Genomic DNA, 14,583 nt, shown 5'->3' on the forward strand with positions numbered 1-14,583 from the left:
GTTCATGAAAACACTCAACAAGTTCACAACTTTGGGACTCAAGACTCAGGCTCTCAGTTGAGTTCCCATCCTACTGTGGTGGGTTTGTGGGACAGTTTAAAGGAGAATTGCTACTGACTTTCCAAAAATAAATTTAGTTCACTTTGACTTCCACTTTAAAAAGCTGTCTTAATACTTTAAAAAGAAATTCTTTTGTGTATTTTTTCCTGGGGACATACCTGGCATAAAATAAAATACTAGTAGTAAAGTAGGCACTTCATTTACAAGTAGTAGAGAATATTTTAACGTTAAAATCACAAATACTCACAGAGATATAGAAATAGAGAGAGAGAAAAAAAATGAAAATATATAGCCCTATTGTTTAGCCAACGGTAGTGGTGGTATGTTTTATCATTTCCCAAGTGGTATTTGCAAAAGACAATCAAAATAACCTCAATTTTAAACTGAATTCATATTAATTTGCATCACATTCACGTCAGAGAATATCACAACTATATTGGACAAGTTTAAAAGTAAAATGTTTCAATCTTGCTAAATGCATTATATTAATATAATGAACCAGGAAATGGAATCACCTGTTTAATCCACTTGAACTATTTGTTTTGGCTAACTAGATATATTAGCTAATAGGATACATATGCTATCCACATGTGTGCCAAAATATTCACTATGGTTACAAAACAAAAGATGGATGATTAGGTGAAAAATAAAGAAAATTTACCTTAAATTTTTCTAAATGATATTGTCCCTGGAAAATTCCTTTGGCATCAATTAATATGATCACTAAAAACACAGGTTGCATCTTTTAATAAAATATGGTGACAAAACCCCGTCTCTACCCAAAATACAAAAAATTAGCTGGGTGTGGTGGTGCTTGCCTGTGGTCCCAGCTACTTGGGAGGCTGAAGTGGGAGGTTGGCTTGAGCCTGGTAGGTGGAGGTTGCAGTGGGCCAAGATTGTGCCACTGCACACCACCTGGGTGACAGAGAGAGACCCCATCTCAAAAAAATACAAAATAAAATAAAATACGGACCATTATTTTCAAAAAGATTTCTATGACCTGCAACTATTAAATTCATAAAGACTTTAAAATTGTTTTTAAAAACTTATGCACTCGGTTCTTTCTATGGTTAAGAGATCTTACCAACTTCATAGACATTCTTGTTGGCTGAAGTTGAGTTGTTGATCTCTGCATATGGGGAATCTCTTCGTGCCGGCGATTTCATCTCCACATAACCACACTCTGAGCTTTTAGGGATAAGTACAGGTGGGTCTTTAATAGTGGCATATGGGTTCTCAGAACTGCTTAGGGAGCAGTTACTTGAATTATACTCAGAATTCTTTCCCAGGTCTGTGAAGAGAAATGGGAAGAGAAAGCTAATGCTGTGTCACTGGCAACATCATTTCTTGGTAATAATTTACTTTTTTTCTTTATAGCTAGGTTTCCATAATTCTACACACTGAAAATAATACTACACCTTTTCCACTTGTTTTGGAGAGAATTTGCTATAAAATTACCCATTCGTAAAGCAGCTTTAGTTCCTCTCCAAGATGAGTACTGACATCAATAACATCAATATCATTATCTGATTTCATTTTTATGATCACAGTCAAATATAATCAATTACATTCTATTTTATTAATAGAAGATTTACTGAAGTTCAATCAAGAAACCAGCTGTTGATGGCCCCAGGGGCACCAAGAGTGCTGGGTTATCATGACAAGAAGGCATTGGTGCTGGGAGGACTCCTGGTAAAACTCTGTACTGGGCACCTAATCACTCACACCCATCCTAAAAAGCAGACCTTGGTCAACATGTAACCATGCGGATCTTTTCTTATTGTCTCTGCTATTTCCCCTTATATGTTTCTGTCTCCCCATAAGCCATATTTCTTTCATATGAGTGTTTCCTCAGCAAACTGAATCTTTTGTTCCCCAAAGACTTAAGCTCTACCAAGGTCCACCTCTGGTCAGTTTCTTGATGTCAGTCACACGTTTGTGTGTTTGCTGTAGTAACTGACCACACTAAAAATTCTACATTTTCTCTTGTCACTCTATCTTGTTTAAAAAATATTTCAGTCTTTGAGGTTAAAAAAATTTAATTGTGCTTCTGATTTCTTCTTCAAATTTACACCATACCTTTTAAGGATTTTCCCATATAGCTTCTGTCAAGTCCAAAAGCACCTGTAATAAAGGAAGAATAAAACACCCAGTGAGAATTTAAAGGAAGAAAAACCCCATCCAATATTCCAAGGTCCTGGAAGAGGATCTCCCACTGCAGCAAACAACCAGGCTGCTGCTTTTCAAGTCTTTACACCGGATCAGTTGTCCCAGATGTCCCCAGTGCTTAGAATTAAACACACACACATTTGGTCATTCACCCAGTCATTTACAGTGATTCAGGAAAAGCTAGTCAAAACAGGACAGAAACTGAGGCCTAGAGATAAATCAGTATACTGATTCAAGGTTGCACAGTGAAAAGACACAGCCAAGACCAGAGATGACATTTGACACCTATGTGCAGCTCTTTCAAGGAAGGCTCTGATGGTTTTCAAATCGTTTTCCCAATAATCATTATTCGGTTCGGTTATATTATTGTCTTCACTATAAGCATGTTTTCTGGAGACTGGAAGCTTCAAACACTGTTGACTAACACTTTACAGGTGATACTAGCTCTTGCCCTTCTTTATTCAGCTTTTATTTTAACAATCTGACTTTTCCAGGTATGGGGACATAATTGTGTATGAGCCTAGATACATACAAAAAAACCACTTTCTCGTTGGAAAATGGCCAGCCTTTATTTCGTGGGTGTGGGGAGGGAAATAGGAGCATTCCTGCTCATGCTGGAAAAAACTGAGCATGTAGGCAAGACGGAACGTGCAACCTCTTGCAGAAATCAATCAGGTCATAAGCATGTTGTATAAAATACAAGCATTTAATCACAAATTCACACTATTAAAAACAAAATAAGAGGATATTACCTAGCCCATTTTATACTATCTGGTGTATACATGCAAAATTGCATTGTTAATACTGCATGGGAATCAAGTATTCCACTGGAGCTGTGACAAAGAGGAAAAAACTATAGATTAGGAGACAAAGGAATTACATATCATCACTTATTGGCCATACGATTTTGGGCAAGATGTTCCACTCTCTGAGTGTCAATTTTCTCATCTCTAAAATGGGGAAAACAAAATTTGCCTTCCTGCCTTCCACGGTTTTTGTCATCATTAAGTGAAACAGAGCATATGGAAAGGCTTTGTAAACTCTGAAGCAGCATACAAACGAAGTGTGTCAATTACTCTAACACTCAGTGCATTATACTACCCTCTGCTTCAGTCTTTGCTTAAGCACTCCAAGCCTTTTTCAATTGTCTTTTAAAAGACTATTACAGGCCAGGTGTGGTGGCTCATGCCTGTAATCCCAGGACTTTGGGAGGCCAGGGTGGGTGGATTCCTTGAGCTCAGGAGTTTGAGACCAGCCTGGGCAATACGGCAAAACCTCGTCATATAGCTCAGGAGCTCGAGACCAGCCTGGGCAATACGGCAAAACCTCATCACTAATCTTTTGAAATACAATACAATACAATACAATACAATACAATACAATACAATACAATACGAATGTTACAGACTTAGGTTAAAAGTAGAGAGTAAAGTAACGACTAGCAATGAACATTCCAGGGACGTATTTGCGAATGTTAAGGAAATGATACCCTTGCCACTGTGCATGCATCTCTTAGAGTGATGTGAAGCTCAAGTTGTGATGTTGGTGCCCTATGGGGATCACTGAGTAAGCACACACTGTTGTGGAGGAGGAAGCAGCCTCTCCTAAAGGGAGAGGGTCTGTCAGATATCCATCATGTGGGACAGGAAACAGGAATATTTTCCTCTCTCAGGCACACTCTCTTGCATCTGGGATGTGAAGAGTCTAACCAAGCCTACAGCTGGAGGGAAAGGCACAGGGTTACGCAGGGAGGCAGCATAAATGGGTGTGTAGTGAAGAATTAACCTTATCAAAGAAAGGGGGGGCCTTTGCCCTCAGCTCCTGGGTGGTGATCTTGAAGTCCTTGGACTGTCCTGCCCAATAGGAGTGCTTTTGTTCACCTGGAGGCCCAGGGCTACACTGGATAGTGTAACCAAGTGATTTATGATGGGGGTTTTGGGCCATATGGTATCGCCTCCACCTCTGGAAGGAGAAAGGCTAAAGGTCAATTATGTCTACATGCTGGGAGTCAATCATGTCCATATGACTGAGTCCCCGCCTAAACTGTAACCATGAGAATGCCCATTCAATGAGTTCAGTGAGTCCTTGTAGCAAAATGTTGATCCTGAGGGTAGTCTTGGTGATCCTCGTACTTGGAGCTGATGTCAGAAGTCAGGGTGGTCTTGGGAATTCCCAGACTTTATAATGAGGACCCATGAAGATGGGGCACAGTCTGTGGCCCCTGAGAACAGCTTTATCAAGGAGCTCTGTCTACACTCCTCTTTGCCAAATACTCTTGGTCATCTCCAGACTGTAGCAAAGTCTTGTTAAATGTCCGTTTTAATCTTAGCTGTGCAGTGGCTAGCCTTCTACCAAGATGTGAAAGACAGAACCAGCATGGAGCAGATAGTAAGTTAGGGAATGAGAGCTGGGGCTGTGAGGCCAGACACCCCTGCCAGATTCTCTCTTCATTGCCTTGGAGGATCAGGGAGCTGTTTGAAGGAGGGAGCAGTCAGGATTCCCTGTAAACTCCTATATATACCAATTCCTGGGGCAGGGCTTTCAAATGCTTGGTTTAATTTAATTCACACAATGATCCAGTACACGGTTATTACTCCCATTTTACAAATGAACAAATCAACTCTGAGAGGGTAAGTGATTGGCCCAGTGCCATATCTCAGGGCCTTTTGTGTGTAATTCAAGGCTCTTTCAGATACCATGAAGACAACTATTCCATCATTTAAAGCACCTGTACACTTTATCATACACAACATGCCTGACTCTGTCCTTTGTGAAGAACTTTTTCTGTGCAACAACTTTAAAGGGATGTTAATGCAGAATTAAATAAACCAAGACGATCCAGAATTTCCAATGAAGATTCTATGTTCCTAACACTCAGTCCCTTGGGTCTCATTGAGCCAGAAAGCAGAGACGTTTACATATGACCAATGTAGTGATGTTGTATCTTCTGGAGTTTTCACAGTGGTCTAAGATAGAACAAGAGGACTTTTCTTTCAGTAGTGCTGGTTGGTATTTTGCTGAATATCAATTCATACATTCCTTTGAGCTAAATTATAAACGTAATTAAGACTCCTAAAAAGTCTCCTTTAATGTTAGATGATGTTACCAATAAGCATATTGTAGTCTTGTATGTAAATAATTTTACTATGGTTGGAAATACACATTCTATTGATAAAAATGGTATAGAATGCAGATAAAAGTTAGGAATTTGTACAGCAAGCATGATAACCACGACACTAGGGAAACGACTAAGAATTTGTATTCACCACTTAAACATTTTTATTTCCATAGAAACAGGCATTCCCAGAGGGATCAGTTCCTATGACTGGCTCAGAAAATCTGACACTGCTTACAGAAGAAGCAGTGTTTAAGGGGAGCAGTCAGAAGACCAACTTGGAAATCTGGCTTTACCCCTTTCCTCCTTTGAAATTTCAGACAAGAGGGTTAACCTCTCTGTGCCTCCCAGTTTATTCCTCTATTATACAAGATTCACGGGACAGGGTCCACCAAGGAGGATTGTCCAATTTAGCAAATAGGCCAAGTGCAGTAGCTCATGCCTGTAATCCCAGCACTTTGGAAGGCCGAGGCAAGCAGATCACTTGAGGTCAGGAGTTTGAGAATGGCCTGGCCAACATGGAGAAACCCAGTATCTACTGAAAATGCAAAAATTAGCCAGGCATGGTGGTGCACATCTGTAATCCCAGCTGGTTGGGAGGCTAAGGCAGGAGAATCGCTTGAATCCAGAAGGCAGATCTTGCAGTGAGCCGAGATCATGCCACTGTACTACAGCCTAGGCGACAGAGCGAGACTCTGTCTCAAAAACAAAAACAAAACAAAACATAACCAAATAAAAATACACAAAAATCAGCTATATTAAAAGTTTAAAGAAACAACAAATAATCTTTAGTGTACATCCCATGTAATACCTGTGATATATTTATACAAAAAATATTTATTGTTCATCTATCTGAAATTCAAATTTAACTGGGATTTCTGGCACCTACCTCCAAATAAATGTACGTGAAAGGACTTGTTATCTATAAGACACTGCGCACCTGTAAGTTACTATATCATCAAACTCCTCCCTGCAAATATGGGGTACAGGCTTGGAAACTGCACTGCATAATTAATGGTATATCACAGAAGTTCTTTAAGTGTGGACCAAGCATTCCTGTCCCCTTTTCAGGAGGCCTATGAGATCAAAACTATATATACACATATATATTTTAAGAGGTGGGGTCTTGCTATGTCATCCAGATCAGATTCAAACTCCTGGGCTCAAGCAATCCTCCTGCCTCAGCCTCCCAAGTAGCTGGGGCTATAGGCCTGTGCCATTGTGCCCAGCTGCAAAACTATTTCCATAATAATACAACATCATTTGCCATTTTCACTCTAATTCTCTTTCAAGCATACAGTGGAGTTTTTCAGAAGCTACAGAAAGTATGAGATCAAAACCAACTGAATGCAAAAGCAAACATGATAATCTAGCTATCTTCTATTAAGCCAGACATTAAAGAGAGTTTTTATAAAAAGGGTGTAAAATAGTGTTGTTCTTCTCACTAATTTTGGGTAGTTTTGGAAAATGTAGTTATTTTTCATAAAAACAAAATTTATGTCACCGTGAAATGTGATGATTATTGTTAATTTAAATAAATTACTCTTTTTTTTACTTTTATTTACATATCAAATTTCATTACCACATTAAATTTCATTTAATATGGTAAATATAAATAGATATAGCCCCTACCAACAGAAGTTCTTTGGGGTCCTCAATAAATTTTAAGAGTGTAAAGGAGTCCTGATTTCAAAAAGTTGAATCACTGATCCACCACTGTATTCCTGTTGGTATCTCTATTTCCTCACCTGAAAGGGAAAGGGATCTCAAGTACGGATACCCTATATCAAAAGAGAACAAAGAGGAACGCACATCTGGGAGCCAACCTGACAGGGTGCAATACTAGCTCTGACATTTAATAGGTGATGAGGCGCTGTGCAAGTAATTTGTTATGACTCAGTTTTTCAACTGTAACATGGAGATGGTGATAACAATAGTACCTACCTATTAGAGTACTTGTGAGAATTAAGTTAATAGGCATAGAGCTAGAATGTAAGCTATGAGCAGGCAGAGATCCCAAATTCTTTCTTTGTTATTTTATTTTTTTTGAGACAGTATCTCACTCTGTCACCCAGGCTGGCGTGCAGTGGCGTGATCTCAGCTCACTGCAAGCTCTGCCTCCCGGGTTCACGCCATTTTCCTGCCTCAGCCTCCCAAGTAGCTGGGACTACAGGTGCCCGTCACCACGCCCAGCTAATTTTTTGTATTTTTAGTAGAGACAGGGTTTCACTGTGTTAGCCAGGATGGTCTCGATCTCCTGACCTCGTGATCCGCCCGCCTCAGCCTCCCAAAGTGCTGGGATTACAGGCGTGAGGCACCACACCCGGCCTCCAATTTCTTTTGATCAATTCCTGGAACACAGTCGGAACTCAATAAATGTTTGTTGAATAGATAAAGCCCTTAGGACAGTAGTTAGCCCTGTACAGGTGTTAGGCATAATTCTGTAAATGTGCTTTTTGATACAAGTTTTCAATAGAACACCTTGGCACAGACAGAGATTTGTGACTGTTTCAGGGACTCATAGGTCAAGGCGTGCTGGGGACATGCACTGGGAGAACTCACCAAGCTCGTTGAGGTAGCCACCATGTTTCCAGTCAGCTGGCAATGTCCCAGTGCAGTCCCCCACAGGGCCTCTCTTCCCAGGGTTCACATTTTTAAGATTCACAAACAGTTGATTGTTTTTTGACTGTTAAAAATATAAACAATGAAAGATTAAAAACAAAATACAATGTGGGACAGCACAGCATTATGGACCTGGGGAAAAGTCCAGGGTACATATTGAGGACCAGTCCTTAGAGGGGGCTAAGCTCAGGGGCTGAGGTGACTGCTTATAACCTGGTGGGACTTGGAAGCTGGCAGGAGTTCATGTCCTTCAGTCCCAGCTATTCCCTCCACCACCTCAAGATCTTCATTTCACTGTCATCCTGTGCCAATTAGACCTTATCTGTATTTATACACATGTAACTTTGAATTGAAAAAAAAAAAAGAATTCTTGGTCTAAGCCCTCCCATCAAAAATTGTGTTTGTGTAAGTCACAGGTGACTCTTAGCAGTCATCCTAGGCATAAACATGAGGATAAGATTATCTGCTTTGCCCTCTTCCCTGAATTTGTATGAGAACAAATAAATTGATGAATGTGAAAGTCTCTGGAGAACATGGAGTGGTATTTAACCATGAGGCACTATAATTAAAATCTATAGCTGCAATAATTAAATTACAACTGGATTAATTTAATTAACTTGATTTTTTTTCTCTAACAGAGCACTGGAATTAGACAATGGAGATTAGAAATATAATTTGGGTATGATTGGAAGAAAGAAATGTTTGAGATTTCAGAGCATTGTGGGGAAGACCCAGGGGTGACTTGGGTGCTATTAGAGGAACAGCTCTGGGTTCCAGACAGCTCTGTCTCCAACCTCTCTGTGACTCACTTTCCTCATCTGTAAAATCGGCATAATAATCGCTCCATTTATAGGTTTGGTGTGAAGATTAAATGAGTTTATATTTTTTAAGTGATTAGAAATGCTTGGCACATAATATTAGGTTGTTGCTATGTGACCATTGTTGACCTACAAAAATAGCAATTTCATGTGGTTCAACCCAAGTCAGTGCATATTACTGTTGTTGTTACTAAAGCGCAGTTGGCCAGGAAAGGGTACCAGAGAATGGGCAGTCAGAAGAGATGCACTTGGAGATTTTGCCCACGGCTGATTCTGCTATAGGTCTTTATGTTTTTGTTAATGTCATTATGAGTTATTATTTTAAAATCTCATGTAAAATTAGAAACATTTTTCTAAAGCAGTGTAATGGAAACAGTAGATTGTAGAGACAGAGACTTTGACTCACACAGCAGCTGCCACACTCATTATTGGGCAGCTACGTCTGCAAGTAACTTAAACTCCCCACTACTCAGGTTTTCATCAGGAAACTTGAGATTCCCAAGGCACACCCAGAGGACTGTTTAGAGGAATAAATTAGATAATGTATGTAAAGTACCTAGAACAGCCTCTGGTAAACAGCGACCCTCAATACATTCTGGTTCCCTTCCTCTCTCCCCGGCCCACTTTCAAAGACTTGAGCCAATTCCTCTCACCTTCGTGACGGTCATCCTATCCCTGTTGTTGACGTGAGGGGATGTGGCACACTGGGTGAGCGTGTGGTAGCTGGGATTGGTAAAGTAGTGGCTATTAGCGTTTCCACCATTGCTGTGAGGAAGGGTTCCTGCAAGAAGGAAGGAAACGGTTAAGGCAGCAGGCTCCCATAAATATGTGTGAAAAAGGGGAATCAAAATAACAGAACAGGCCGGGCGAGGTGGCTCACGCCTGTAATCCCCGCACTTTGGGAGGCCAAGGCGGACAGATGACGAGGTCAGGAGACGGAGACCATCCTGGCTAACACAGTGAAACTCCATCTCTACTAAAAATACAAAAACAAATTAGCCTGCCATGGTGGCGGGCGCCTGAAGTCCCAGCTACTTGGGAGGCTGAGGCAAGAGAATCGCTTGAACCCCGGAGGCGGATGTTATAGTGAGCCGAGATCGCGCCACTGCACTCCAGCCTGACGACAGAGCGAGACTCGTCTTTAAATAAATAAATAAATAAATAACAGAACAAACGTCTGGACTGCTTCCATATCACAAGCTGGGCAGAATCTCCTCCTGCCTAGCCTACTCAGCAAAGCTTCTTTCTAGAAGCAACAGGCCTCTGCCTTCCTAACTGCCTCCTTGGAAAAGTATGAAAGCTTGTTAACAAATGTGAAACTGAAAAAAACAATCCTTTAAGATCCATAGGAGTGGCTAACTAGGCCTAAATTTAAAATACAGTCAAGCACGCCTTTGCTGACTAAGTGTCACACCTGTATTCTGAGTTCTCGGAAAACCCAGTCCTTTATCTTTGGGTCTTTCAGAGCTCAGCTGAACCAACCAATCAGAGCTTACCTGCCTTGCTAATCAGGGCTCAGCTTTATCAAACGATCAGGGTTCAGCTGTATCAACCAACCAGAACTCAGTTGCACTGACCAATTAGAATTAAACCAGTTTCAATCCTTCACTTGCATAAAAGGGCCTGATTGGAAGCTGGGTGGGGACTTTTGCTATAAAACACAAGCTTTCCCTTTGTTCTCTGAACTGCACCTTCATTTTACACTGGCTGCAACTCCTGGGTTTGCAGACTGTTCACTGGAATAAAATCTCTTTCCTCCAAATTCCTTTTCAGAGAACTTTTGTTCACAGTATCCACCAACAACTGCTCTTTGCTTTGGGGCTTGTAGAGCTGGGAAGGCATCATTTGAAGCTACTCTGCAACTTTCCTTTTTTTAAACACTTGAGTTCTTGACACAATAATTCTGCACTGAAAATGCACTACTATGTAAATCAGCTACTTCTCATATTTCCACAGAATTTTGCAGTTTTAAACATGTAACCAACCAGAAAGCCTTCAATGATCACCCAAAAAGTAATAAAGATTTTAAGCTTTTAAATTCCTCCATGTAAGTGGTTGCTTCCACTGATGATTGATTATAATTTTTTTTTCTTTTATGAGGCATTGTGACAGAACAGAAAAAATCAAGAATTTTCTTAAAGGGCTGCCTTGGTTCTTGCTAATACCAAAAAGCTGTTTCTCGTATAACTTGGTTCCCTCCAGTTAATGATTCGGGTAGGCCTAGGGAGAGGCTGGGAAGCATATAGAAAGTACCCCATTCAGAGACAGGAAAACTGGTCCAGCTCCATAATCTGATCCATGACCTTGGTAAATTCATCATCCTCTCTTCCTCCCCACCCCCCTCACATATGACAAAAGCTTGAGGCTGGATACAAAGCTCCTTATGGATTGAAATTCCATAAATCTAAAGCACAAACAACACAGTGAGCTCAATTTTAAAACCCTCATAGCAAACCACAGAATGACAATTTACTATTGTTGAAATAAAAAACTCATCTCTAGCAATGTATACCTTTTCCACAGAATTATCTCAATGAGAATTGACAGAAACAATGGACTGCACAGCCAAACACCCAGTTTTAAGGAAACAGGGTGAAATTTAACTTTTCAAGAAGCAAAATGCCTCTCCGCTCTTACCTGAAATGGTATAATCTGCATTGATGACCCTCATAGCAGGGGTGTAGGTAACTGCTGGCATGCTTGATTCCTTTCCCTTCTGCTTGTGTCTATAAATAATGAACAATGCCAGTAGGAAGAGAACAACTAGGACAAGAATGATGATGCCCGCAATGGCCCCGATCTGGTAGGAATCAGCAGGGAGAGCAGTACTGGTTCGGCTTAAGCTATTCAGATTTCCAACTATGATAACACCAGCTAGAAAAAGAAAAGAGAGACTTGAGAAAGGATGACAATGTGCTGGATAAATGTTTGATCTCTACTTACAAAAACCTCCTTCTGTGCTAATGCCTCCATATTTTCAGTTCATAAAACATTAATTTGGAAACAGAGCAGGAAGAAAAAGCAAACATTCCTCATTGTCAGATGTTGTCAGCCTATCCATGCCCAGAGAAAGGCTGCTGTAAGCCTCAAAAAGAGACAGAAGCTGGGCACAGTGATGCGTGCCCAGAGTTCCAGCTACTCAGGAGGCTGAGGTGGGAAAACTGATCTAGCCTAGCAGTTAGAGATCAGCCTGGCCAACAAGCAAGACCCTGTCTCTAAAAAAATGTAAAGAAAGAAACAGGATTTTCTAAACGCAAAGAGATTCAACAGTAGGGTTTGAGAGCTTCTTATATATTTCCAATTAAATACTTAGACTGGCAATTAATTTGGGGTAACAATTTATCTAATTTTTATTTTGCTTCATTATTCAATAATGAATAAAGTTTATGCAGAGTTAAATGCTAAATGTCCCAACTGCTTAACCAAATTTTATGTCTATCCTTAGCATTTCTAAGAGTAATCTTCCTTCTAAGCAAGCATAACACCATTATAAATCTAGTCTAAAAACAGGATCTGCCTTTTGCTAATTACAATGGGTCTTTTACCTCAGAAGATATTGTTCTGTTGAAAGTTATTTTCCATGACAGAAAGATTTGTCCTGATAATACCTGATAGCATTACCCTAATACCTTACTCATTAAATTCAAAATTCGGCATTACATAGTTCTTCCTTATGGTCCATCAAGTGAGGACGCTAAAGGCATGGGTTGAGAGTCAAGAAATCTGGCATCTAAAAAAATTGACCTAGATATTCTGAACTTTCCCTTAAGCTTTCAGGCTGCAGTTTTATCATCAATAAATGAGAAAAGAGGCCTCCATGTCACTGCTTCCAGCTCACGTAAACGTTCCTATGATTTTATGATTCTAAATGCTGGAGGACCTTCTTACAAAACAATATGACCTGAAACACAGACCACCAAGGACAATGTAGTGAGATTACAGCGTATTTGTAATTATGATGTGATCATGAAAGATTGCATTCTATTGTTATGACAGTCAAATGTAAATCATAAGCATGTAAAAGTTATTTTACCACAAAAATTAAATGTTGTAAATATTTACATGGTCTGCAGTTTAAGATGACACCATCTACAACAGTGTATCAATTTTCTAAAGGCTTTTATAGCCCATCTGCTTATTGCCTACCAGGGAGTACCACAAGCAGTAAGAGCTGTGGCTGTCTGCAGGGCACGCTTCAGAACCATCAGAAGCACTTTCTCAAAGTCCCCAACCCCAGAATCAGAATTTCCCAAATGGGACCGTGTACATGACAACTATTCCCAGGTCATTATGACACACTCCTCAATTAAAAACCAGGGGCACAAGTTTTACAAAAAGTTAAACATATGCCTACCATATAACCCAGTTATTCTACTCCTAGGTATTTACCCAAGAGAAATGAAAGCACACGTCCGTGCAAAAACTTGATTCACTCTTGTTCATAGCGGCTTTATCTGCAATAGCCCCAAACTGGAAACAATCCACGTGTCCATCAGCACATGAATAGGGAAATAAATTATAGTATATCCATACAATGGAACACTATTCAGCAATGAAAAGAACTGAACTGTTGATATGTGCTACAACATGGTTCCATTTCAAAATAATTATGCTGAGTAAACAAAGCCAGACCCAAAAGAGTATAATATGATTTCATTTATATAAAATTCTAGAAAATGAAAACTAATCTATACTGACAGAAAAGACATGAGTGATTACCTGGGGCATAACGGGTGGTAGAAGTAGGGAGGGGCATGAGGAAACACATGGTGATGGATATTTCATTTATTATGGTGATGGTTTCATAGGTATATAGACAGTCCAAATTTTATTAAATTGTACACATTAAATAGGTTTTTTTGTGTGTGTATCAATTACACCTCAATAAAGCTGAAAAGAAATTATAGACCCAGTAGGAAGTTCACGAGTTTTGGAATAACAAAAATCTGGCACAAAAGCTATGACATATTCTAGATATTAGCTATGTGACCTTGGGAAAATTACTCGGCCTCTCTAAGCTTTTGCTTCCTTATCCACAGGAGAGCAACAATAAGGCATTCATCTGGAAATTAAATAAGTAACCAATTATGCCATTTAGAGTTGTGGTGAAGATTATGCTGGATAACACAAGTGAAAATACTTCTCATAGACGGGTACATGCTGCTCACACAGTACTACAAACATTTGTTAGTATCTTTACCTTGATCACATCTCGCTCCCTTCCATCCGGGGCTGCAGTAACAGGTTCCGGTGATGTGGTCGCAGGTGGAGTTGTTCAGACAGTCACATATCTGGCGACAGCCATAACCATACGTTCCTGCAGGGCACTCTAGAGAAGGAAAGTCAAATGTAGCTTTCCAGCCTTGGGAATTTGGAGCAAGGCTGTCTCTGACTGCAAGCCCTGAACATCTAGAGCAAAATCCTTTCAGGGGATTCCTATCGAGGCTGACTTGTACCCCCAAGAGTGTCCCAGAACTGGACAGCATTCCCGGAATCATGGTGGCACTCACAGTCCAGACTGCACATGGCTAGAGCCAGGGCTGCTCAACATTAGAGCTCCTGACACTTTCAGCTGCTACATACCCACCTCTATGATGCGTGTATGGAGAGTCTGTGGAATTCCCATGGAACAGATGAAGATAATCACTAAGGGCAATTTGAGACAAGTCTACCAGGCAAAACTGTGGGCTGAAAGGGGCCTAGACTGAAGAGCATAAACTAAAGATGCTTTCTTGAGAACACATATATTTTACTGTAGGCTCAGGGATCTTCATAAACACACATTCTCAATTGAATTAG

At 40.2% G+C, this 14,583-nt stretch overlaps 2 protein-coding genes across 5 annotated transcripts in view; one reads left to right on the top strand and one right to left on the bottom strand.

Annotated features, from left to right (window-relative positions):
• The window catches only part of C6H5orf63 (chromosome 6 C5orf63 homolog), a 471,154-nt gene that overhangs the window by 54,799 nt on the left and 401,772 nt on the right, over nt 1-14,583 (top strand). The gene's annotated exons all lie outside the window — the stretch shown is intronic.
• MEGF10 (multiple EGF like domains 10) overlaps nt 1-14,583 on the bottom strand; it is a 396,429-nt gene that overhangs the window by 1,896 nt on the left and 379,950 nt on the right. For all 4 annotated transcript variants that reach the window (XM_050795753.1, XM_050795752.1, XM_050795755.1 and 1 more), the window contains 6 exons: nt 13,985-14,113; nt 11,422-11,658; nt 9,438-9,565; nt 7,907-8,030; nt 2,140-2,184; nt 1,145-1,351 (listed from right to left, as the gene is read on the bottom strand). In XM_050795753.1, coding sequence (XP_050651710.1) covers nt 1,145-1,351; nt 2,140-2,184; nt 7,907-8,030; nt 9,438-9,565; nt 11,422-11,658; nt 13,985-14,113 — 870 coding nt within the window. The remainder of the gene's footprint in view (nt 1-1,144; nt 1,352-2,139; nt 2,185-7,906; nt 8,031-9,437; nt 9,566-11,421; nt 11,659-13,984; nt 14,114-14,583) is intronic.

This window comes from Macaca thibetana, chromosome 6 (assembly GCF_024542745.1).
Source record: "Macaca thibetana thibetana isolate TM-01 chromosome 6, ASM2454274v1, whole genome shotgun sequence".
Lineage (NCBI taxonomy): Eukaryota > Metazoa > Chordata > Mammalia > Primates > Cercopithecidae > Macaca > Macaca thibetana.